This window comes from Pogona vitticeps, chromosome 2 (genome assembly GCF_051106095.1).
Source record: "Pogona vitticeps strain Pit_001003342236 chromosome 2, PviZW2.1, whole genome shotgun sequence".
NCBI lineage: Eukaryota > Metazoa > Chordata > Lepidosauria > Squamata > Agamidae > Pogona > Pogona vitticeps.
In genome coordinates, this window is record NC_135784.1 from 233,093,426 (window position 1) to 233,120,099 (window position 26,674).

General features: G+C 41.9%; 1 protein-coding gene across 2 annotated transcripts in view; it reads left to right on the forward strand.

The window, feature by feature from the left end:
* Positions 1 to 26,674, forward strand: part of MAMDC2 (MAM domain containing 2) — a 93,752-nt gene that overhangs the window by 16,892 nt on the left and 50,186 nt on the right. For both annotated transcript variants that reach the window (XR_013541509.1, XM_072992199.2), the window contains exons 3-5: positions 18,058 to 18,329; positions 19,578 to 19,662; positions 20,177 to 20,314. Coding sequence is in view for 1 of the 2 variants with exons in the window: in XM_072992199.2 (XP_072848300.1) it covers positions 18,058 to 18,329; positions 19,578 to 19,662; positions 20,177 to 20,314 (495 nt within the window). In the remaining variant the exon portion in view is untranslated. The remainder of the gene's footprint in view (positions 1 to 18,057; positions 18,330 to 19,577; positions 19,663 to 20,176; positions 20,315 to 26,674) is intronic.

Consider the following 26,674-nt stretch of genomic DNA (forward strand, 5'->3'; position numbering starts at 1 on the left):
TTCCTTTTTATGACATCAACTCCCACAATCCTTCAGCCATTACAGCTAAGCCATGCTAGCTGGGGGGTTCTGTGGGTTGTAGTGCAACTATGTCCCCTCCCCACCCCTAGCTTTAGTTACAGTGAGGCAAAAATTTTGGAGACCATGTGTGAGGGTTCGGGTCCTGGCTCTGCTTTTTGTTCAAATAAATTGACAGACTTCCTTGGTTTAGAAATTGGTGTCACATTTATTTGACTATTCAACAAACAGCCTATGTCTACAAACGTATTACAAACGTTTTCTCCCTCTAACAACGGGTTAGGAGGGGGCTTCCAGTCCTCAACTTTGAACAGATTAGTGTCCTGGGTATTCCAGGGACCCGGCCAGTCCAAGGTAAAGTCTGTGTTTAAGAATTGTCCATCCTCTCTTTCCAATAAGGGTACTGTATCTTCATCCCAGCCATCTGTCCATCCCAGATCCAGTCTCTTGTGGAGGCATCCTCCAGTCATAGTCTCCCAAAGGACCTTTCCACTGCTGCTGCATCATCAGCCATTCTAACCTCTCTCTCCTCTCTCTCTCCATCCTCTCTCTCTCCACCTTCTCCTTTTCCTCCCTCAACTTCTTCCTCCACTCCTTCATCTCACACTCTCCCCCCCAATAAGAGGGCTTTGGGGTGTTTTCACTCCTCCTCCAGGCATCTTCCCTCAGGACCCTCAGCTTTTCCACTTTTCCTGTCCACGGGTCTTCCAGCCAAATGCACTCACAACCCTGGGGTAGACTCTCCTCTCCCCTTTTTATATCCCCCAGCTCCACCTCCACCTGGGGCTGTTGTTCCTTTCCCGCCAGAATATTCCCACCTCCTCCAAGGGTCATCCCCTTCAATTTCTCTTCCACGTTTCCCAAGTTTGCCTCAGGTGGTTTTATCTTCCTTGGAGGGGGAATGGGTGGTGTTTGCACCTCCTTGTCGGCAGAGAGTGGAAGGGACGGCACTCCCATGAGAGGGACCTTGCTCTCACCACTAGCCTCACACCATGATATTAGACATTCTAGTCATCCTTTCAGACAGAATATGCAGTTACATGTAAAACTGTAATATAGGTAGGGACCTTTCATTTTGATATTAGCAACCATGCAGAAAGACTTTTCCTTGTCATGATGACCATATAAGACAATTGTAGTGAAACTCCCTTGTTAAAATAGACATTACTATCATAACAACCCTGACTTAACACTTAGTTTAAAATAAGCACAAAAAGTACTATATTTGGGGAACAATCTGTTACTGATTTTTTAAAAAGTGCTCTTGTTTCCACTCAATTGCATAAATATAGACTAGGAGAAATAATAAACCTGCAAAAATATGTGAGGATAAATTCCTAAACTCCCATTAACATTACCATGACCTGACAACTGTTATTTGCAAGCCACATATTTTAAAATGCCGTACGTGAACTCGTTTAACTGAAGTTTGTATAAAAGTGTTCTGGTTTAAGTGGAAAATTCACAAGATCATAATTTTCAGTTGATTACAAAGTACATTTCTGCTATTTGATCATGCACACAACACTTTAACCTTGTAAAGTATAATTTCGATATTGTCATAAATGTGTGGAAGGACCTTAATAATAATCTCATCGTAGAAATGGGATCTAAGTATGAGAAGTTGTGACAAACATAGTAAGACTAAGGCCAAGCAGAAGTATGAACCTTTGCTGACGGGGTCTAGTACTGAGCTTGCAATGAATGGAAAATCCTGCAAGTATAACAGTGTTGCCTTCAGCTTTTTGTCTCTTATGGTGACCCTATGAATGAATGATCTCCAAAATGTCGTGTCTTCAACAGCCCTGCTACGCTCCTGCAGACACAAGCCTGTGGCTTCCTTTAAGGAGTCAGGCCATCTTGTATTTCGTCTTCCTCTTTTCCTGCTGCCTTCAGTTTTCCCCAGAATCATTGTCTTTTCCAAGAATCCCGTCTTCTCAATGATGTGTCCAAAGTAGGAAAGCCTGTTTAAACATTTTTGCCTCCAGATATAGTTCAGGCTTGATTTGATCTAGGACCCACTTGTTTGTCTTTCTGGCAGTCCAAGTTATCACAAAGCTCTCCTCCAGCAACACATTTCAAATGAATCATTTTTTACCTTTCGGCTTTCTTAACTGACCGGCTTTCACACCTATACATGGTGATCGGTCTCCAATGACAATCCTTACACTTGATGATATTTTCTAATCCCTTCATTGCTGCCCTTCCTAGCTCAGTCCTCTGATTTCTTGGCTGCAGTCTCCATTTGGATTGATGTTTGAACCAAGGTATACAAAGACTTTAACTATTTCTTCATTGTTTTGCAAATTGAATAAGCATTGCTGTTACTACGTTGCTAGAACTTCCCACTAAGAAGAAACACAGTTAGGTATGGATTGTTGTTTCTCCTGCCCTTATATTTGTATTCAATGTGAGATAAGAAATGTGTAATAAAAAAGTGGGGAAAACTAATAAATGGACCTACAAAATAAGATTTCTGTGATTAGTGGCATTAAAAATAACTAGCAACTAGAGTTTTCCTGAGCAGTGATGGCGGGGTAAAACTTAAGGGTAGATGTTCAGCAGAATGAACAAGAGAGTCCTCAAATGTAGCAACATATGCTTAACACTTTTGGAAGCAAGTGAAGTAATGATTATCACCCTCCAAAAAGTATGTGGTGGGAAGCTGTTTCACACTGATCACAGTAAGGGGGGGAAGAGTGGTTTGTATTTCCACCCCTCCCAAGATACATTTTAAAAATTCCTTCCATTGAAAGCAATGGGAGGAAAGCAATGTGCATATGTCAATGGTGCAAGGAGTCTTGGATCCAAGGCAACTTCCACATTACCTGACACCACATAATCTGCCTGAATGAGGCTTTACCAGCCCTGGAAACACTGATGATAGTACTCCTGTGTCTACTATCTTATTGCATTTTATATTCTCTTGCATTCTTGTTTTAGCTTGCGATGGGCAAGTCCTACTTGCTGACAGGCTGATTCTGTGGGCAAGAGCTTGGGAGGTCAATACACGTTTACTAATAGGCAGACTTAACTGGGGAGTCCAGAATCAGAATCAGGAGGCAAAGTGGAAGTCTTGACAAGTAAAGTCCTGCAAGCGAAACAAGGACATCAGGTGTAGAAGATCCAAAGACAAAGTCCCAGAACAATCCAAAGTCAAGCCAGTCCAGTAGTCACAGTGAAGTAACAGGGAGTCAAAAAATTCTACACACCCAGAGAGTAGACAGAAAGAGTCAGGGTATACACATCAAGATCTGGAGGTAGAAGAAGATACAGTGGTGCCTCGCGTAACGATGTAAATTGGTTAAAAAAAAAATCGCTATGGGAAAACATCGTTAAGCGAAACACCATTTCCCATTAGAATGCATTGAAAACCGGTTAATCCGTTCCAATGGGAACGGATTGCCGTCCTTAAGTGAAAATCCCCATAGGAAACATCGCTAAGTGAAACAATGTTTTCCCCAAGGGAAAGCCATTCAAAAGCACTGAAGCCGGCTTCAGTGCTTTTGAATGGCTTTCCGATGTCTGTTTTCGCTCATTTTTAAGTGTCTTAAAATGTTTGAAACCTGTTTTAAATGCTTGGATTCGGTAGTGCACCTTGTGAAACCTATGCACGCTTAGTTTGGCTTTGTTCTGAGTCTTTGTTAATTTTTGGTGATTTTTGTTTTCCCCATTTAAATCCATTGAACGGACAGTGCTTCAGTGCTTTTGAAGCCCTTTCCGATGTCTGTTTTCGCTCATTTAAAAGTGTCTTACTATGTTTGAAACCTGTTTTAAATGGTTGGAATAGTTAGTCCACCTTGTGAAACCTATGCACACTTAGTTTGGCTTTGTTCTGAGTCTTCGTTAATTTTTGGTGATTTTTTGTTTTTTCCCTCAGTGAAAACCATTGGACTGTCCGTTCAATGGATTTAAATGGGGAAAACAAAAATACACCAAAAATTAACGACGACTCAGAACAAAGCCAAATTAAGTTTGCACATGTTTCAGAAGGTGCACTACCGAATCCAAGCATTTAAAACAGGTTTCAAACATTTTAAGACACTTAAAAATGAGCAAAAACGGACATTGTTAAGTGAAATTCCCCCATAGAGAACATGGTTAAACGATGGGGAAATTTCCTCAAAGAAACCCATCGCAAAGCGAATACATCTTTAAATGAAGCAATCGCTAAGCGAGGCACCACTGTATATTGTTTTCAACAAATTCACAGTCCCAAGTTTGGGTTTATATAGCTGAGCTGCAGGAACTCCACCTCAAACTCAACTGCAATACTATTTGGTCTGCTGATCTACATGGGAGCAATAGGTCTGACTCAAGTGGACACTCCTCCTGAAGAAGCCTCTTCTCCTAAGGAGTCTTCCCCTGCAGTTGAGGATTTCACTTGGGGGCTTCTAGCTAAGCTTGTAACTTCATCATGTGTCTCATGGCTGGTGGAGGGTTCTAGCCTTGAATTCGGGTGCCACTATGCTTCAGGAATTCTGCCTCCTGGACCTCTGAGAGTCTACAGGGTAGTTCCTCCCTGAGGTCAGGTATATGGAGTTCTAGCTATTCTCTTGCACTCCTAGTCATGGCAGGCAATTCAGAAGGTCCATGGGTTGTCCTGGGGACCCCATCAGGCTGGATGAGGTTGATGGACCACTGGTTCTCTTCCCCAATACATTCATTCTGAAAAAAAAAACTATTTCTGAAAGCTCTGAATCATCATTTTATTAAACACCAGAAAATCTTGCAGCAACTTTTAAGACTCAGCTTTATTTGGCATAAATATTTGTGCAGTACAGGTGAATCTGAAGAAGGGGTTTATGCTCTACAAAATACTGAGACAAATAAAACTGGCCTCCCTCAAAGGTTCTGCAAAATTTCTTGTTTTGTTTGTTGCATGAAATTAACACAGTATCTCTTGAAAATTTATTGAACAGAGTACCAAACTTTATTGACAAAAATAGTGCTCTGTTTAGAACTTCCAATGTTCATTTAAGTTCCAAAATGCCAGGAAACTGTTGCTGTTGAGGGCTATGCCACCACACTCTTCACAGGCAGTTATTTTAATAATGTGGTCATGGTACAGGATTTTATACTATGGTCAGTCACAATTTTACCACTGTCTTGGAATTGAATGGTTGTCAGAAGCAGTGTGGTGAGCTGGATGGCTGTCAGTAACAGTACAATATAGACTTCTCTGTTCATTGGAATTGTCACATGAGATCTGTGTGAGTGAAGCTACCATGAGTATACAAAATAAGGTCAAGGGTGAAATAAATTATGTGTATGTTATATGCCATTGTGATGGCTGTGATGACATCACCTGCCTATCAATGGTATGCTGGAGCTCTTCTGCCTATAGCGGGGCAGGAGGTGGGACTCCAGGAAGTGGGGCTGTGTATATAAGGGGGGGAGTGAATGATGTGAGACAGTTTTTGGAGAGTTAGAGTTAGAGTGAGAGTTGAGTTAGGGCATGAAGTACTGTGTTAGTTAAGGTCTGAGTGATAGTGTGATTGAAGGGATCCTTTATTTTATTGATTGCCTTATTCAGTTTCTATAGTGATTTACCACATATTAAGTTGTATCAATAAACAATCATTTTCCTTTTTAAAATCCATACCTTTGTCTGAGTCAGATATATGTGTGTGGTTGGTGGCAGCGTGTGTTGAGAAAGAGAGTGTGAAGTGGCGTCCCCTCTGTGACATATGAGGAGGCGGCCACAATAAAATTTGGTGCCAGCGGTGGGATACGAGGTGTCCAGTTGCCCAGTTGGCCAGTAAAGCCTTGGCTAGAGTGACCAGAGCAAAAGGACTTCAGTTAGTGTCACCTGGAGTGGAAAGTGTGGGTAACTCTTTAGGATTTGACTCACGGGGAGCAAATCTAGTGGAGAGGCACTTAAGCTTCAGAGTGGAAAACTGATTTATGAGCTCTGTAAGGTCAATTTTGTGAGGGAGATTAGCCCATAAGCAGAGGCTGTGGCAAATTGGTCAGAGGGTCCTGAGTTAGGTGAACTCTGAGAGGACAGACCAAGCTCAGCAAAGCTGAGGGATCTCCATTTTGAACAGCTCTTGTGAGAGGGCAGAGCTGTGGTGAATATAAAAGCGGCCAAAGGCAGTAATATAAAATAAAGTACCCTGAGTTTGGCAGGAGGCCAGTGAAAGGGGAAAAGAAGATGCTAGAGAAGCTTGGTTACAGTTTCTAGTGTTAGATCAGTTGGAGCACACTGCTAATATATATATCAGACCTTAACACAGGAAAGGGAAAAAAGTATTTTAAACAGAGGCTTGGAAATAGTGAGGAGCCTTCTGTGCAAGAAACATGCCTTTCACACACAGTAAAATGGCTGAAAGTGAGCCAAAGTCTCCAGAGATGACTGAAGGAGCTGGAGAGGTGTTTTATGAAGAAGGGGACAGGTTTACCTCAGAGCAGGAGGAAGGAATTAATGGGGAACAGTTATCAGAACTGAGGAAAATTCAATTAACCCAGGAACATGAATATAGAATGAAACAAATGGAAATAGAAAAGGAGGAAAGAATAGAAAGGGAAAGGATTGCCCTAGAGAAGGAGGAAAGAGAGAGACAATTTGAACTGGAGAAACAGCGTATGGCATTGGAGATAAGAAGAATGGAATTACTGAACCAGAACAATAATAATAATAGGGAAAATGAGGAGAGCCAATTATCGAAAGCAGATTTAAAGAAATTTCCTTCCTATAAACAAGGGGATTCGGTTGAAGCGTTCCTTACAAGTTTTGAGAGAACAGCCTCAGATTTTCCTCTCAGAGAAGCAGAGAAAATGATAATTTTAAGATCTCTGATTAGTGGGAAAATGGTGGAAGTCTATGCTGATATGCCAATTGAACTCAGTAAAGATTATTCAGAGTTTAAAAAGTTGGTTTGTAATGATTAATTGATTTGAGAAGGGGTATAGAATTATATATTATCCTGTAGCTCCATCTATTATTGACATTAAAAATGACTTACGCCTCCTGGCTCTACCTGTGGATTGCTGGGGTACCAATAAGCTGTGCTTGCCCTTGGCAGGAGGACCATACACAGCTATAAGCGCTAGTATTGATAAGCTCTAACACCAAATCATTTTAGATTATGCTGCAGAACCAGGAGTATAAATATAGGGAGAGATCATACACTGGTGCGAATGGAGAGGCATCTTATCCAAGGGGCAAGAGGGAGCATGAGACATAGAATGGAACTGATAGCAGGCGAATGTCCTTAGAGCAGCAAAGAGATAGTGACGCTGTACCAGACTATGGTCATCATCACACAATCATAGATTTTAACTGGCTAAGGCTGGGTGAGCTTTTTTCTTTTTAGAAATAAGTCTGTGTGCCTGTAGACAAGCTTAGAGGTTCAATATTACTTTTCATTTTATATTTTCTTATTATAAGAACTCTGGTGTTCTTCCATGTATTTTAAAGAAACCTTTGCAACTTTTGAAGTTTATAATGTTAGTTTTTTAATGAAATGTCATAGAGATGTATCCTCTGTCTTTATAGGCTAAAAGCTCCTGTGTTTTATATTCAAGTACAACTTAAGTTCAATTTTCATATGTTTAAGTATTTGCACTTACAGTTTTATTCATGGGATAGTTTTTAAAAGCAATATACCTGTGACCTCTCAAATGTTACATGTTTTTAATACTTTTAGATATTATTATTTTTTTCATATGGAACCTAGAAGATGTAGAAATAAAAGGCTTTGCAGAAAATTAATAAGTTTAGGGGTTTACTGGAATTACTGCAACAGTGAGGACATTTATAATTATTAAATGAGTTTGGAAATACTTTTCAGTGATTGTCTAGTTTTGTTCAGGGATTAACCCTTTACTGCAGGGGTCCCCAACCCCCGGTCCGCGGCCCGGTGCCGGTCCCTGGGCTGCCTTGGACTGGGCCGCGGACAAGGATCACCGCCCCCCCGCAAGCCCACACGCTGGTGGCCGTTTCAAGCTTTTGCGTATGTGCACGAGTGTGACACGCCCCTCTCATGCTTGTGCATGACACACCCACCTCCCGGGCGAGCCCAGCCTTGAGCGGAGGGGAGGCGGCTTCACCATGGCGGCCCGCTCGACTCTGGAGGACCTCGAGCTGACGGGCGGAGCGCCTGAGCCAGGCCTTCCGGGACGAGGGCTTCCGTGCCTTCTTGGCCAAGTATGCCACTGAGGTGGCGGCCCTGGAGCGCCAACGGGTGCTGCAGACCAGCCAGGCCAGCCTCCACCACTGCTAACTCAATCTCTGCACCCATTTCCACCTTGATCAAAGAGACCTGGTGGCAGCGGTCATGAGCCTGGACTCCTTGCCTTCCCTGCAACCAGTGGCGGTTCAGCTCCTTGCGGCTGCCGCTGATCCCTGCTACACTGCCTGGCCCCAGCCATGAGGAGCTGAGTCGCCGCTGGTTGCAGGGAAGGTGGGGAGTCCAGGCTCATGACCGCTGTTGCCTCCGGCATATCTCTTTGATCAAGGTGGGGCAGCTGGTGGTCGTCCTACTGATCCTGGCAAAGCCCGGGCCGGGAGCCTTGGCCAGCAGCCAGAAGCAGGCTGGAGCTGGAGTGGAGGGCAGCGACCTGTGGGGGGGACAGTCTGAATGGGCAAACTATAGTTCCCGTCGTGCCCCATGGGCCGCAGCGAGGCATGCAGACTCCATCTCCCAGCAGGCCCGGCGGCGTGCCCTCCCTTGTTGCTGGGCAATGCGGTGTACTCAGGGACTGGCTTTACCCCTGAGGGAGCAGGCAAGTCACTTCTGGGTGGGAAGGAAGCCCCCAGGGAGGGGAGGCAGTGCGGGGACCCTCGGCGGGCTCCTTCCCAGCCCTCCTTGCCATGCAGTCCCTGAAGAGCGTGGCCTGGGGTGGCCTTGGCGAGCCAAGCCTGGAGCTGGCGTGATCCTGGTCCACCTCGCCCTCCATCACCTTCTCGCTACGACAAGCAGCCCCCACAGGAACTGGACAGGGAAGGTCTGGGTGAGCTCAGCTTCAGCCCAGATGAAGATTTAAAGCAGGAGGAAGAGGAGTCCTCCGAGCCCATGGAGGTCAGTGCCCGAGGCCCCACCCACTTCCCCATTTCCCAACACACACACTGGCTTCGCCTCCCTCGCCCACCCCATTGTCGCTCTGGCGGAGCTCTGCGTTTGAGGCGGAGAATTGAGGTTTCCCACCATCCCGCTATAGACGCCCCTACACAGAGGAATACGGCAGCCAGGCCAGGTTGGGGTCGCGCTGCTCCATCCCTACAGGGACTAATAGGGCTCCCCCCTCCCATTTGTGCAAGCCCATCTGTAAGGGGTTATTATGGGCGTCTATGTCAGAATGAATGAGCAGCTTTTATGCCTAGGGGCACAGACAGGGTCCCCCTGGGAGAGGCACAGTTCTTGGGAGGAAGCGAGGTCGTTGCCCTCCGCTCCGGCTCCAGCCTGTTCCTGGCCGCTGGCCGCCATAGTGAAGCCACCTCCCCTCCGCTCAAGGCTGGGCTCGCCCAAGAGGTGGGTGTTTCACGCACGAGTGCAAGGGGTGTGTCACGCATGCGCACAAGCTCGACACACCCCTCCGTAAGCGTGACGCCCGCCCGTGAGTGGGGGGTGCCCCTACCCCCCAACCGGTCCGCGCAGGGAGCCAGCACCCCCCCAACCGGTCCGTGGTCCGAAAAAGGTTGGGGAACGCTGCTTTACTGGGATAATTTGAGCTATGACAAACCATAGGATTCTGTTCTTTGCCTAGGAGATCTATAAATCTCTGTAGGACTCATCAGGATCTGACACCCTATGGATCATCAAGTCCATGCTTTATCAACGAGGCAGAGTGGAGAATCAGACTCCCAACCTTTGGCTCTGCAGCCAGATGCCTAAACCACTGAGCTATCCAGCAGTTCTCATTTGCTTCCAGTCAGATACTAAATCAATTATCTGCTGGAAATGAACATTGCCACTTATTCATAGACAAACATAACTTTTACACTGAGCTTTCCCAGAAATATAGTACAACAGACCTCTTTTACTGAAGGACCGAACAAATGCTGCCATTTAGGAATAATCTGTAACAGTTATGTTTTCATTTGTGAAACTACCTTTCTAGAACCAGTTGTATTTCTAGTTAGTCTTTGGTATTAACTTGTTAGACAGTTTGTTGTCCTGGAGATAGTTAATACGATATAACTTACAGAAATAAATACTGATGATACAGGGAGGGGGGAATAATCATATCCTCACCTATAAATATAGCATATTAACCATAGCTATATCTCCCTATATAAAGCTGAACAATATGTATCAACTCTGTAAATACTTATCTTACTTTCAAGAACTGAGTTGTTCTTAGGACGTTGTATTATATCCAGAGAAGAGTCATATTAAAGCCTCTAGCTGAAGATATGATTACTGTATTTTCTCCTCTTCCTAATCTTCAGTATTAATCTCTGTGTATTTATGAGTACTGTACTTAAAATAGATTATAAAATTTTATGCTGGGGCTGTAATTCCTGGAATTAATTGCCTAGAGGTTGTTGTGGGTTTTTTGGGCTCTTTGGCCATGTTCTGAAGGTTGTTCTTCCTAACGGTTCGGCAGTCTCTGTGACTGGCATCTTCAGAGGACAGCACTCTGCGCTCTGGTGTAGTTTGCTTGGGAGTCTAGAGCTTTCATGCATTTTCCTTTCTTGTGTGTTTTCTGAGGGCAGTTGCAACCAGAAAGGAGAATTGGATAGCTAGAAAAACATCCTATAATTTTAGGAAAATCCAACCTATTGTAACCAAAGTACTATTGTGAGGTTAGATAATGCTGAATCTTTGGACAATGGGAGAAGAAAACGTCCATAATACAACATAATTTTTGAGATTGATGGTAACAGATGCATTTTCTTCTTGAACCCTCTGCCTTACCTCTCTTCTGGAAGGCAGAATTATGTATGCCACACACCCTGTCCTTGGCTCCCTAAGCTAGCTTGTACATCAGGTGTGATGGTGAACTATTCAAGCACCTGAAGTATGAGTCATCTGTCAGTCCACTTGGCTCTGTATACAGAATGGGAGAGGATTCCTTCTTGTCTTTCACTTCATGATGAAGTGTCTGTTCTTCTGAAAGCTTCTTTTAGCCAATTACATCATGGCAGAACCGCAGCCATTTGGATGGGGCAGTTTAAACCAGGTTGAGTTTAGGCAATATATCATTCAAGCTTATCCCTCTCTGAAAGTTTCATAATAAACATAATTTTTAGAATTTGCCTCACTTTACACTTATACACATATAAGAAGAAAGCAATTTAAAGAATATTCTTAAATGGCATGGAATGTGTGATGGTTTGATCATTCTTATCTTAATCACATTACTAACCATTTATCTTCAGTGAGACAGTGTCACACCCCTAGGCAGCAAAATGTCTTTAACTTGTCCTAGATGTTACTGTGATTGCACAGAACTTTACTACAGACAGAAGTATTTAATTGTGTACCATCAAGTAAATCTCAAATTACGGTAACTCTTTCCAGGGTTTTCTAGATACAAAGTATTCACAGTGTGTTTACTATTCCCTTCTTTGTGGCGGGAGCTCTGAGACTGTGCAAGGCTACATAGACTGACTATTTTTCCAGGAGGTACAGTGGGAAATTCAACTCCCAACCTTTGGCACTACAGCCAGGTACCCAATTCACTGAGTATGGCTGTAGCTATTTGATGTGTAAATGAGTGTTCACATGCTATTAATCCAGATGACCATAGTGATTCCTAATGATTTCAAAGCTGTGTACTTTATCTGCTGCTGTGGCGCAGTGGTTAAACCGCTGTACTGCAGCCAAAACTGTGCTCACGACCTGGGGTTCAATCCCAGGTAGCCAGCTCAAGGTTGACTCAGCCTTCTATTCTTCTGAGGTCGGTAAAATGAGTACCCAGCTCGCTGGGGGGGCAATGTGTAGCCTGCATAATTAAATTGTAAACCACCCAGAGAGTGCTTGAAGTACTACGGGGCGGTATATAATCAGCACGCTTCACGCTTCGCTTTCCTCCATTTTACTTTTTAAAATCTGTTAACTACACACTTTTGGTTTAAGGGAATGCCTTTCCTAATTTAACTATAAGGAAACTGGAATATGCTGGAAGTTACAGTTTCAACTTTTTACATTAAGAGATCTCAGGCAATCTTAATTTTCTTGATTTGTACTCTTTTTATAATGATAGCCTATAAAATAATTAAAAACAGTTTTCTCTAGCACTTTATTCTTTTATTACGTATTATTATGTGTGGTTTTCTTATTTTGAATTATAATTATATAATATAATTAAAATTTTATCATCATGCTGATATACATTTCATGGTTCACTGACTTTTGGATTTTAAAATGGCAAAGATAGTTAATTTTTTAAAAAAACATATTTGTTCTGCAACTAGAATTCGGATATTTGTCGCTAAGGCAGTATTTTTCATAACGTTTATTATGTCTCAGAAGTTCGAGTTAACTCAAACACTTTTTGAAATCTACTTACAGTGTGCTATTAAATGTGTGAAGAACACTGTGGCAGTCTTTTGTGGGCTCAACATATAGTCTTTGATGCTCAGTCCTAACAAGCAGTACTTATCAGAACCTGTTTCCCTAATCCTGAACTCCTGGGGTGCTTCAGATGAGGCTTTTATTGTGCAGTTGCCCTGCCTCATTCATGGAATGTTAACAGAAGTTCTAGACTTCTTTTTTTATTTTGCAATTGTAATGTCCTTGTGTTTTTGCATCACCTTCCCCACTTTGTGTGGTTTTTAATTACTACACAAAGGCTGAAATTCAGTAGTAAATCACAACTAGAATAGGCCCATTGAACCAATGAAACTTACAGAGGAATTGACTCATCAAATCTGCACTAATTCAATAGACTTATTCTAGTCACAACTTACTGCTGAGTTTTGGTCAAAGTCTGTTGCAGAGGGAAAGACAGAATACACGGGCAGTGTATTAGTAGTACTACAATCCATCCAGCTGGAAAATCACAAGACTTTGATTTGACATTGTTATTTTGGATCTACAATGTTGCCTTGGTTTTTGTTTCCATGTACATAAAATATTAGTGTATTCAAGTCATGAATTTGTTTTATTCATGACTTTGCTTAGGATACAACTATGCCACCAGAAGGCAGACGTGCAACATTGCCTGTTACCCAAAACAAAAAGCAATGAAAGAATATCACAGGCACTATTGCTTATTTCTGGCCTGTTTGAAGTCTTTGGAGGAAAAAACTGGTAATTATATTACAAGCCAATTAAGAAACAAAGGGCAAAATTCAAACAAACTGTGATTGCAGCCTTTAATACCTGTGATATGTTGTAAAATGTGGTCTGTAAGGACACATTAAAAAGGATTTTAAAATAATCAATTATTTTTTATGCAATTCACCTGGCAAAAAAGTCACAGTGGCATATGTGGGTATATACCTGCCCAGTTGTAAAACTGTTCTGAAGTTGCTTTGCTTATTTGTTGCCTATGATTGTGCTGTTAGTTTAGTAACATTTAGTACAGTAAATGTATTTGACTCTGACATCTGTTTATGATCTATATTAGTGGTCCCCAACCTTTTCCCAACCACAGACCAGTTGGGGGGCTGCGGCATGCTCATATGCGGGTTGTGTCACACTCGTGGGGTGTGTGTTGCACTCGCGGGTGTGTGTGTGTTGTACTCACAGGGGTGTGTGTCGTGCTCATGCACATGCGTGGTGGGTGTTGCGCTCACAGTGCATGTGCGGGTTGTGCTTGTGAGGGGAGCGCTCGCAGGGGGGCAGGAGATCTATGTCCGCGGCCTGATCCTTCCCAGGCTGCGGACTGCTGCTGGGTCATGGGCCAGGGGTTGCGGATTCCTGATCTATATGGAACAAATGTTTTGGCTGTTTTATGGATCTGGTTTTGAAGCTAGAAATTATAGATTGGTCCTAATTAAATGTGCCATTGTACAGTATTCAGAACCAGAATGTAATACAGTGGTGCCTCGCACAGCGAGGTTAATCCGTCCCGGATTAACCCTCGCTGTGTGAAACATCGCTGAGCGGGGCAGAAAAGCCCATTGGAACGCATTAAACATCGTTTAATGTGTTCCAAATCGGCTAAAAACTCACCGTTCAGCGATGCTTCCGGGGTCCGGCAGCCATTTTCGCGCCCTCCCCTCGCTGAACGAGGGCACGAAAATGGCTGCGATCAGCTGTTCCGCGGCTTCAAAATGGCCGCCGGAACAGCCGAAAGGGCCAGGCGCAGCATTTTCGCGCCCTTGGTAAGCGAGGGGAGAGCGCGAAAATGCTGCGCGCAGCCATTTCGGCTGTTCCGGCAGCGTTTTCGCGCTCTCCCCTTGCTTACCAAGGGTGCGAAAATGCTGTGCACGGCCGTTTTGGGGCGCGCGGCAGCCATTTTGGACCCGCCGATCAGCTGATCGGCGGGTCCAAAATGGCCGCCGGAACAGCCGAAAGGGCCAGGCGCAGCGTTTTCGTGCCCTTGGTAAGCAAGGGGAGAGCGCAAAAATGCTGCGCGCAGCCATTTCGGCTGTTCCGGCAGCGTTTTCACGCCCTCCCCTTGCTTACCAAGGGCGCGAAAACACTGCACCCGGCTCTTTCGGCTGTTCCGGCGGCCATTTTGAAGCCACGGAACAGCTGATCGGCGGGTCGCAAAGCGAAGGTCGGTAAGCGAACCGCTTACCGACCTTCGCTCTGCGATTTTCGCCCATTGGGGCCATCGCTGTGCGATTGCATTAGCGATCGCAAAAGCGTCCTCGTAGAGCGAATTCATCGCTCTACGAGGCGCTCGTTGTGCGAGGCACCACTGTATATTGGCTCTGAACAGAATGTCACATTTATTTATGACGAAACTATAATATCTAGCTTTATAAAATCTTTGGTGTTTTTTTTTAAAGACACACAGCGCATATATGCTGCCCAATACACACGCTAAACATTTGCTCTACTTCCTTGGATCTTCCATTAAACTGATGAAGCTATTAATTTGCCAGTACATCTTGTCTGTCTTAAGCCACTTCACAATATTGACAAATTAAGAGCAAGCTGCTATGGACCGAATAGGGTTGCTTGAACTCTGCATGCCATCTGGATATGAGGATTGCACCAAATGGTATATCAGACCTCTTAGTGACCCCCGTTTAGCCTGATCCAGCCCACTCCAATTGTCATGTATAAATGAACCCTTATTCCAATCGAGAGCCAAGTTGGGGTCAAACTATGTTATGTTAATTGTTTATGTGATTCTTCCCGATGAAAATATATCCCAGATAGTTCATTGAGATGGGTAACTGACTGCAGACTCAGAGGTTGGGAGTTTGGTTCTCCACAGTGCCTCCTGAGAGAAGAGACAGCCTATGTAGCCTTGGCCAAACTGCACAGTCCCAGGGTGTCCACAGAAGAAGGGAATGGTAAACCATTTCTGAGTACTCTCTATCCAAGAAAATCCTGGAAAGTGTCACCGTAAGTTAGAATCACTGGATGGAACATAATTATTATTTAACTGCTATCAGCCTCAGAATGGAAGATCCCTGTTGTGCTACCTATTTTGTAATTCATTTTAATTGGAATAAATTTAATAACAGATCTACTGTTTTGGTAGCATTGTGGATTATTTTGACAATATTACATACATTTACTTCTTATTCTAAAATGCAACAGAAATGTATTTCATAATTGTATGAACCTGTCATTATGTGACTCAGTGTTCAACCGATATCTGTGGAGATTTCTTAATTTATGGCAGTTTGCCCCTGAAAGTTATACCTTTTGCATAGTTGCACAACACATTTTTGGCCAATGAACTTGAAATGTTGTGTCAATGAATCCATGATTTCTGGAGCAATGGAGATCTTCCATTAGTAAAAATGTAGCAACCCGTAAGTTTTAAATGAGATAAATAAAGTTTCTGCCACTTTATATGCTGTAACTCCTTTGGTCCAGAAGATAACAATAGAATTGTTCTTAAGAAGGAGTTAACTGTAATACTGTACTTATAGGCCTATTCAAATGTAGTTACCCTTTTTTAGGAGCAAAATATTAAACCTTGGTCCCAATTAATGTGGTATTTTGTTTGGAATCAGTATACTGTATACTGCATGTTGAGAAGAAAGAAAATCTGAAGTGGCATTAATATTTTGAAAGAAATGGCTGTGCATGAGAAGGGGGAAACACTAAGCTGTTTATTATGAAGAAAACATCTAAATGAGGAATGGTCCTCCACCAGAAGTTCTTGAAATGAAACTCTTAGCTCCAACATAATTAGAATATCTGACAGAGAGGAATAGTGGGAATTGTAATCCAGAAACCTGTGGAGGATGAAGTTGCTTCCATGACTAATTTAGATCCTACACTTGGTTATTTGAGGTCAACAACAACAACAATAGTGTTAGTTCTGACTTGTGGTGACATTTTCCAGGATTTTCTAGGTAGGGTGTACTCAGAAGTGACTTACCATTCCCTTCTTCTGGGGATTATCTGCAACTGTACAGCTTGCCCATGATTGCACAGGGAAACCTTTCTCCCAGGAGGCACAGTTGGGAATTGAACTTCCAACCCCTGGCTCTGCAGCTAGATACTTAAACCACTGAGCTATCCAGTCAGCTATATTTGAGGCTCTACTTAGATATTATTCAGCTTCTGGAGCTGTTGTGAATATACTAAAGTAGTGGAATGTCAGAGGTTGCACTGAAAAGGAAGCTTTTTCAGATATCTGAGACAAAAATAGGCCTAATTCTAACCTACAATTGCAGTATGGGCTTTGAACTATATCCTATTTTGATAATCATATGTTGACTTTGGATAGAAGACTATTTTAGAATGCTTATTATGTTTTAAATTGAACGTTAACTGAGGGTTTATGTTTTTTGTTTTGGTAGGCATTAAGCAATTACAGTGTTCTTTTAAATGTCTGCTTAGGCATGTTAAAAATATCTTTTGCTATTTACTTTTCCCAGCCTTTAGGTTCCAATTTAATCTCAGCCTTCAGTCCCAACACACTTAGCAACCTACACCTAAATACATTAAATCCCATTCATTTCAATTGAGTTTATATAGCCTATAGACTAGAGTGGCAAACGTACTTGAAATTGTATTCCACAAAATCTGTGGAGTCCTCCATGTGGGAACAATTGAAAATATTCCTATACTATGATGCTTCACAAGATGAGCACAAAATGTGGTTTGTACCTGTGAAAGTTCTCCTCCAGCTGTGTGGTGAATTCTATTCTGGCAAAGTGTATATTCCAAAATTAATGTTGAGAATAATTAGACTGGAAAAAACAATTTTTGGTGAACAGTTTTCAAAATGCTGTCTTGTTGATTCCCTGTTGTGTAAGGGATGGATGCATTATTTCATTGATTCTTTCGTTAATTTTGCACTCTTTACAAGAGCTAGAAGGAAGAGGGAGGTCTAAAACTAATCAGGCTAGCTGGCAATGGCTTTCTGCAAGAAGAGCATGTTGATCTTTGACATATGATGTATATTCTCTCCAGTGACTCATGGGCTTAACTGTATTGGAAAGAGAAGACAGTACATGACATAACTATTATAGATGAATCATGTTTTATCAGGCTACATGACTCTTGGATCCCTTCTGTCTTGGATTTCTTCTTAAGATGAGCCCTACTCGTGCTGTGCATGGTTAGGGGTATTTAACTGGGAAAGAATTTGCAGAGGAACGTGCTTTTTTATAGCATTGCAGTAAAAAACTTCGACAATACATTGAGGTCTCAAGGTATATTTGAGCGCTCATTTTGAGAAAGTTTCTCAGATCTTTCTGTTGAACATAAAATTGTTGCAGAATGATTGTGTTGCCATTCTGAGTGATACTTAATCATGTTAAGTGAGTGTAATCTTGTGCATATGTTAAAAGGGCTGGAAGAAATGTATTCATAATGTGGACCTTCACAGTTGTTTTGGATTGCAATGTCCATCACCTCATTATGGCTGGCTATTAAAGCTGGGAGAGATGGGAGTTGCAGAGCAAAAATCTAGGAGAAATCCTGTTGGGATGGTGTAAAATGATTAATTACCTTTTGTTTTCCAGATAACCATCTAATTCTGTTTGTGTATTTCCAGGTCATTACATTTTTGTGGACACCTCACAGGGTACAAATGGTGACATAGCTGTGTTGTTTAGTCCTGAACTCTATATGGAAGAATGGAGCTGCATTAGACTTATATATCAGATTGCAAGATCTTCAGAGTCATCCCTACCTACTACTGCCTTAAATGTGTACCTAAGAATAGAAGGAGAAAGTTTTGATCATTTGCTTTGGACAACTACAGAGCGCTCAGAAAGCTGGCTCATAGCAAGTCTAGATCTAAGAAACAGTACTGACAAATACAGGGTGAGCATTGCTTTAAAATACAGTATTGTAAAGCAGTGGTCACCAACCTTGGGCCTCCAGATGTTCTTGGACTTCAACCCCCAGAAATCCTGGCCAGCAGAGGTGGTGGTGAAGGCTTCTGGGAGTTGTAGTCCAAGAACTTCTGGAGGCCCAAGGTTGGGGAGCACTGTTGTAAAGGACTATGGTTATTTGTGTGGGTTTCTGATCATTAATTATTTCATCCAACCTTTCTTTCAATAATATTTAAATATATGAATATGGTTAATATTTTATTGGTTTAATTCACTGATTTAATTCACTTATCCATACATAAGCATGTCAGCTGTTGATAAGTAGATAAGAAAATGCAGGCAAATGCATACATACTCAGATGTTTTGCTTGTCTTTGTTTCTTTTCCCATTAAAGTCACAGTGAAACATGTGGAACAACTGTAGCCTTTTTCAGGTATCTGCAAACGAACATGGAACTTACGCAGTATACTGGCAATCTGTGCTTCAAGATATGCAGATTCATTAGAACAGCAGTTCCCATTCTTGGGTTCCCAGATGTTCTTGGACTACAACTCACAGAAATCCTGGCCAGCATAGCTGGTAGTGGAGCCTTTTGGGAATTTTAGTTCAAAAACATCTGGGCACCCACAGTTGGGAACAACTGCATTAAAATACAGTATATGCAGGAAGTCTGTGTGCATATAGCTGTTGGGCTTCTGTTGTAACAAAGATTTGAAAAGATAAACCTAAGTGTCTCTGTGTATTCTGTTATCAAATCCTAACATAAACATAAGGGTGATGATATCAGCCACAGAAGGAGATTGCCAGTTATTAAACAGTTCCTGCTTTCTTTCTCAGGCTTGTCTACAATCAGTCTCTCTCTACATGAGCTGTTTGGGTCCTGAAATGGAAACAGGAACTATTTAATTACTAGCAGTCTTCCCTGCCAGTGAAGTCATCACTCTTACACAGATAATACATTGAGTAGAACTAGGGTCAGTTTGTAAGAAGCTTATGAAACTATGAGTCCAGAGCTATCAAATGAATTGGCTATGTCTCTGAATATGAACAGGTATTTAGGGTCTGTCTCTACTGTTTGGAGACATTAGATATTGTTCCTGATAGGAATAATACCTAATATTCACAAAAACCTTTCACACAGAACTCATGAAAACCATCTTATTTGTTGCATTTTAACAAATTGTACTAAAAATGTTAATACTTACATTATACTGGTTTTGTCTTTTTTTTTTAAAGATTGTATTAGAAGGTGTATTGGGAAGAGATATTTCTTCCAGCATAGCAATTTTTGAAATTAAAATTACTACTGGATACTGTATAGGTAGGTAGCATTTTGTAATCATGGCTTCTATTTAAAATGAGGAATTTGTACTTAATTGTGAAACTACTTGTAACTGAAGTGTTAGTTCATTCAGTATGAAATTAACATTTTTCTTACTATTGTTTTTAATAGAGTTAATTATATAATACTGATACTAATCATCACCATCTCCAGCCCCTGTCAAGGAGGCATAGTGGGAAATCAAACTCCCAAATGCCGGCTCCATAGCCAGATACCTAAACCACTGAACTATCCATAGCGACACTATTCTAAAGATCTCTAATAATATATAATATGTATTTGCTGTCAATATATTTTGTAACTAAAATCTTATTTATTTAATAATTTTTATCTTAAAGATATCTTTGTGAGTAAAGATATTGTTTGACATTTAATTATTTTAAAAAATCAATACACTTAATAGATTGTAGCTAGTACAGCAGATGTTGAGCTGTATAATGAAAGCTCATATATTGTGCTCTTAGAGATTCACTTACTCTCTTTGCAATTGTAGAATGTAATTTTGAAGAAAATCATTTGTGTGGTTTTATGAACCGCTGGAACCCCAATGTGAACTGGTTTGTTGGAGGAGGAAATATTGGAAATTCACAATCCATCCTTCCAAGGGATCACACTCTTAACAATGAATTTGGTAAGTGTGATAAGTTATTTTAAAAGGGATTGGAAAAAGATACACAAGTATAACCTTTAAAAGTATTAAATGTCTTTTTATTTACTGTTTTTATTTTTGTTAAAGAGGCTTCACACTGGAGAATGAGAGTACTGTAGTGCCCAGTCTCCCTAAGGAGCGCTTAGTACTCGGTCAGAGAGTTCAACAGGCCACTTACCTACCACCTTTGCGCTGAGGCAAGTCCCGAGTTCTCAGCAGTGCGTAGCATAAACCCCTTGAACAAGTCTGACCTTAAAAGAACACTTTACTTTTACCCAGGACTTTGCAAGTACAGACACATAGGCTTTGTGATTCCTTAGAACTCACAACAGCTTAGTTAAGTAGGACTCTTAAAGATAGCTAGTTTGTGGCCCTCTCCACCTCCTGGATTTAGCCAGACCCTGCTGTTCAAGAGACAAATCCTTTGTAAGAATTTTTATAATTATTTTTATTTAGAAAAATAGAATTTCATAGAATCAGTTTATATTGCTCAAGCGTTAGCATAAGGAACATATTCAAAGATTATTACAGTTAAATAAAATAACGAATCCCCATTGAAATAAAAAAACACTACTAATGACGTGCATGAGCACAACTATGTTTGTCCAAGTTCCAAATAGATTGTATATTTTTTTTCACTGCATATTTTTGATTCTGTTTTCTTACAAGACCTGAAAGAGATACTTCATTCATGACTTTCTTGTTTGAAAAAAATCACATGGTATGGTTTATCTGGGCAATGTTTCAAAAACTATTCTCTACAATCTTGTCAGCTATTCCTATTGATATGCCAGCATAATGAACATAAATAACATTAACTTTGCTTTAGCTTGTAATTTTTCATTAAGACTGTAATTGATTATTATATTTTTTTTTGTTGCCCTGAAGTGCAATGTTCTAAGGCAGGGGTCTCAAACTCAATTTACCTGGGGGCCACTGGAGGCAGAGTCTGGGTGAGGCTGGGCCTCATCAGATTTTTTAAAAAAGCCTCACAGAATTGCCTTGTCAAAGGAGAAAGGCCCCCATCGGTACCTGCGAAATTAAACAGAACAGGGCCCCACAGGTGCGCGCGTGCACATGCACACACACACACACACACACACAGAGGTCGGACAACCTTCCTCTGAGACCCCCTCAAAAAAGGCGCACTCAGCAGCAGCAGCTACCCCCACCATGACAGGGGAGCAAACTTTGCAAGGCGAGCCCAGCCAGCCTCCAGATCCGAGGCGGCTGAAGCAGGATGAACACAAGGAGGAGGAAGAGGAAGCACCGCCAGGTGCTGAGGTGGCCGCTGGTCAGGCAGGTGCTGGGGGTGCTGAGAGAGAAAGAGAGCCAGAGAGCCACTTCCCTGGAAGAGGCGGCAGCAGATGCTGTTGGCACTTGTTGGCGCTGTTGGAGGCACTCTTCGAGGATGGGACAGGAGCGAGGTCCCCTCTCAGGCATCGCTCGGTGGCAGCTCGTGCGTTCATGGAAAAGGGCCGGCAGCACACCTCACTCACCAGCTCTCCCCCAAGACAGTGCCTCTTGCACCCTCCATCTGGAACTGCAGCCTGCCAGCCAGCCCGCCTTGGGAGAGAACTGGTGAGTTTTTTTACTCTTGACAGCAGAGGATGTGTGGGTGCTTCAGGGGGTAGGCAAGGCGGGGGCCACAAACTATCATCCGGCAGGCCACAAATGCCCCCGGGCCGCGTGTTTGAGACCCCTGTTCCAAGGGAACATAATTTAGATTATGTAAGGAACAATGGATGTGTACAATCTGTCTCTTAATTTCTGAAACATAGTGCCAGATATCCACGGAAACCCCATGAGGTATATTCTTGGTTTTAGGAAGTGTGGACATAGATAAGCAGGATCCAGTATATGCAAAAGGAGATTCTGCTCTCTTCCTTAAATATGTACATACAGGTCCCTTTAAATATGTGCATACCTCTGTTCTAACAGCTGAAGCAGATATGCCATCACAGGTTTATGCCATGAATGTTCACTTAAAAACAACAAGAACTAGCATTGGTGAGAAATGTTGACAGCTGTCAGGATCATAACAGGTGGGGTGAAAAGATTTTTGACCCTTCCTCTTCTCTGATTCAGACAGTTATCACTCCTCTAGAAGTCTTTGCATTGAAAGATAATGGGTTTTGAGGGGGCAAAAATTGACACCGATTGGCCCCAATATCCCCTTTGGAATTTGAAGCTGACATAACATTGGGCACATTTGAAGGGAAATGTAAACATAGTTGCATGTTTAGCCATAGGCTTCTAAATCTGTGGATTTAAGCATAAAACCTATGGACATTGCCCTAAATCTAGTTGATAGTTCCATGTAGAATAGATTCACTGCATCAGTGGGATTTACAGAGGTGTTGACTTTCCATTAGCACTCAATGGGAATACTGTAGTTGGGGCTAGCAACTGGAAATGGGCAACTGTATTTATTTTTCAGTAGCATATAATCCTGCCTTAATTCAACCAGCATGCCAGTTTGTTCAAAGCAGTGTTCAACCATGATATTCACTAGGTGTTTCTGATAGGCATCTCAGTCTATTACCTGACCTATTTTGCAGAACTTTTATTAAAGATAAAAATGAGCAATCTGTGAGTTGGTTTCAGACTCCCCATAAGCGGAATTCAGTTCATGTCACACACCCATGGAGAAAGGAGGGGATGATGGTTTTCACCAATTCCTTTTCCCCCTAGGCCACCTGTCATGGAAGAGCATACCTGTATCTAGCCACAAGTCTTGGATAAAGAAAGAAATCAAAATAATCAGCAGCAGAAGAGAGTTCTTACAGATTCTTTTCAAAAGAGATAGAGAAATGTTAAATTGAAAAATCTGTGAAGCAATGTGACTCTCATAGAGAATTTTCCCATGCTTCAGGCATTCAAATCTTGTCTCTTGTGTTTATCTTCTCAGTTACTGAAAAAAGACTATATTTTCTTCAAAAGGAATACAGCTACTAAATAAAGATCCGAACAGTACTTGTACTGAGTTGATTGCAAGTAACATAAAAAATCTTTTCCTAGAATAGTATATTAGTATATATTACATCCGAAACCAGAACTGATTCCTCCTTTTTTTCCTCTTACAAAATATTCTATGGCTGGTGATGGTTTTGCTTCAGTGTTTTGCAAATGAGGGATGAGCTGGATTCTTAAATTCTGAATTAGATACTACTTCAGAGATGACAAACCACAAAGTGTTATATTTTTTGCATTGGAAAGACTGAGTACTGCAGATGCCTTTGGCCCTAAAATTAGAGCAGATGTCAAAACCAGAGCCTACTCTTGCTCATTCAGCAGACTTTGCTCTTTTCCATGTGGTCTTTTGAATTGGATGAAATAGTCAGTCCCACAGCTGCAACAAGACAAATGTTTCTGACTCATGGGTTTGACTTACATTACCATGTGTAATCTCATGTTAGGATTCTTATTTTTCTCTGAAGAACTGAAGAGGCTACAATCCAAGGAGTGTGTTTATATGGCATGGATTGGGGGTATTTTTTAATGAAATAGCTCTCTAGGACAAATTGTGATTAGATAGAGGGTGCAATGGATAGAACATTGACCAGCATTAGTACTTTTTGGATAATACAGTGGTGCCCCCATGACAATGATAATCCGTTCCATAGAAATTGCTGTTTAGCGAAATCATTGTCATGCGAAAACCTGTTTCCCCATTGGAATGCATTGAAACCCATTTAATGCATTCCAGTGGGGAAAATAATCATAGTCCAGCAAAGATCGCCCATAGGGAAGCCATTTTGCGAGCACCAATCATCTGTTAAAATGGCTGTCCTGTGAAGCATGGGTCCCGAAAACACAGGGAAGCCATTTTGCAAAGCCGGCAATCAGCTGTAAAAATTGTCATCTTGCGAAAAAAGGTCCGCGAAGCACGGACCAAATCATCGTCCAGCAAAAATCCCCCATTGGAATGTCTGTTTTGTGAATCGCGATAGCGATTGCAAAACCTCATTGCCATGCGGATTCGCCATTTTACGAGGTCACTGTCTAGCGAGGTACCACTGTACAGTTATAAATATGTATGAAGTACACAGGGAAGTTTTATCTTATTAAGAAATTGATACAAGCAGGTCTGCATACTTAGACTAATTAAGCTAAGCTACTGAAAACAACTGATAAACAGATAAACATCTTTACATAGAGAACAGAATCGTGGAACTGTACCAAGGAATTCTAAGAGACATTTATTCCAAACTTGCCAATAAAGGAAATCCACAGCTGTAGCATCTGTGACAGATGGTTATCCAACCTCTGCTTAAAAACCACTGAAGGAGAGTCCACCATCTTCCAGTGACGTCCATTTCTTTGTTGAACCCTTTGTTGAAGTGTCAAGAGGTTCTTCCTAATGTTTAATCCAAATCCCATTTCTTGTAATTTGGTCAGAGCCCTACCCTCTGGAGCATCAGAAATAATCCTGTTTCATCATCTACATGACACCTCTTCAATCCATTCCGGCTGAAGAAAAAAAAATCACACAAAAAAACCCACCACCACTGCAAGACCCATCGGAAACACGATTAATCCGTTCCTGCTGAAGGGGAAAAAAAGAAAAGCAAAGCAAACAAACAGCACAAGACCCTTCAGAAATGCCAAAAAAAGCAAAGCAGAAAGCAAACAAACTGTGCAAGACTCTTCGGAAACACAACCCCCCCAAAAAAAAAACTAAAGCAGAAGGCAAAAAACCATGCAAGACCCTTCAGAAATGCAAAAAAAAAGCAAAGCAAAAAGCAAACAAACCCTGCAAGACCCATCAGAAATGGGAAAGAAACACCAAAAAAGAATCAAACCCTGCGAAACCCATTGGAAATGGGGGGGGGACTCCAAAAAGCAAACAAACCCTACAAGACCCATCAGAAATGTGGAAAAACACACCAAAAAACAAGCAAACCCTGTAAGATCCATCGGAAATGGGGGGGGGAACCCAAACACCAAACAAACCCTGCAATATCCATCACAGCATAGAAACATAATCCCATCGCCCAGCCCAAAACCAGGTTGCAAAACCCACCCAGAATAGTTTTTAAAAAGTAGAAAGTAGCGCCTTACCCTACCAGGCAGTCTGAAGCCTCCTCCGATCTCACACTCTCTAACTGCTGGGGCAAAAGAGCTACAAAGAAGCAGCCTCTTCATCACCAATGGTTAGCAATTTGATTTCTGTGCCTTTTTCCCCTGCCTTTTTCTGGTTGTAACTCAAAGCTCCGGTTGCAAGTAGAAGCAAAATTTTGTGGCCGGAGCTTGTTATAATTCAAAATGGTTGTATGTCGGCACGTTCATAAGTCGAGGCACCACTATACTCGTTAAAAGCATAATGTGGAGACTTCTGGCTTGATGCTGCAACAAGACAGCAGGAGGAGGACGGTGCTCATGTTGAGACCCCCCTGGGGGTTAAAACCACATCAAAGAGGTGGTGAAATGGGGGAGAAGTCTGTTGATCATGAGAGGGACAGCAGTTACCCATGTTTGATCCAGTAAACTCCCCAACCAACCAGCGAGCAGAAACAAGCAGCTGAATTAGGTTGCTTGCAAGTTGTCGGCAGCTGACAAATGAAGAAGTGATAAATCAGCCAATTTAACATCGTTGTTACCACTGGGTGAGATATAAAATCCTAACTATTCTGCTCTATGATTAGCCTTGGATGGAATAATCCCTTTAACAGAAATAATGAAATAAGCATCTCTTAGCCCCACCACTAAATAGAGCAGCAGTGGATCTTGAGAAGGGGAAAGAGACACAAAGAGATGAAAAGAAAATAAATTGGACATTAATTAAACAATTATACTTCAGGGAAGAAAGTTTGATATTTGGCGTTAAACTTAAGAAACTTTTAAAATTATTTTAGCCAAACAACACTGGGAGATAAACTGTTTGTTATGGCTATCTACAGCGTTGGCAAAAAGCTCAAAACAGGACCTTGAATACTGAAACTTGGAACTCTGTTTTGACTTTCCTTTTTTCCTGAGAATTGACTAAAACATAGACAATTAACTCTGGAAAGTCTAATACAAACACCGAGTGAATGGGGCTGTCAGCTTACATCAGAGACTGGATTCAAAATTAACCCTAAAGGTGATCAATTTACTAAAGTGGACTTATTGAAGCAATTATTGATGGAATTGCACTGACTGCTCTAAGCTACTGGACATCTTTCACTTGAAATACAAGTACTTGCCATCTTGGGACATAATGCTACAGCAAGGGAAATTTTGGGATGAAACAAATCTACCCTTCAAGCAATCTTAGAAATAGTGAGATCCCATAACGAAGAGGTGAAATCATTCAAGGAGCAACAAAAGAAGGACTATATTCAACAGGAGACAGAATAA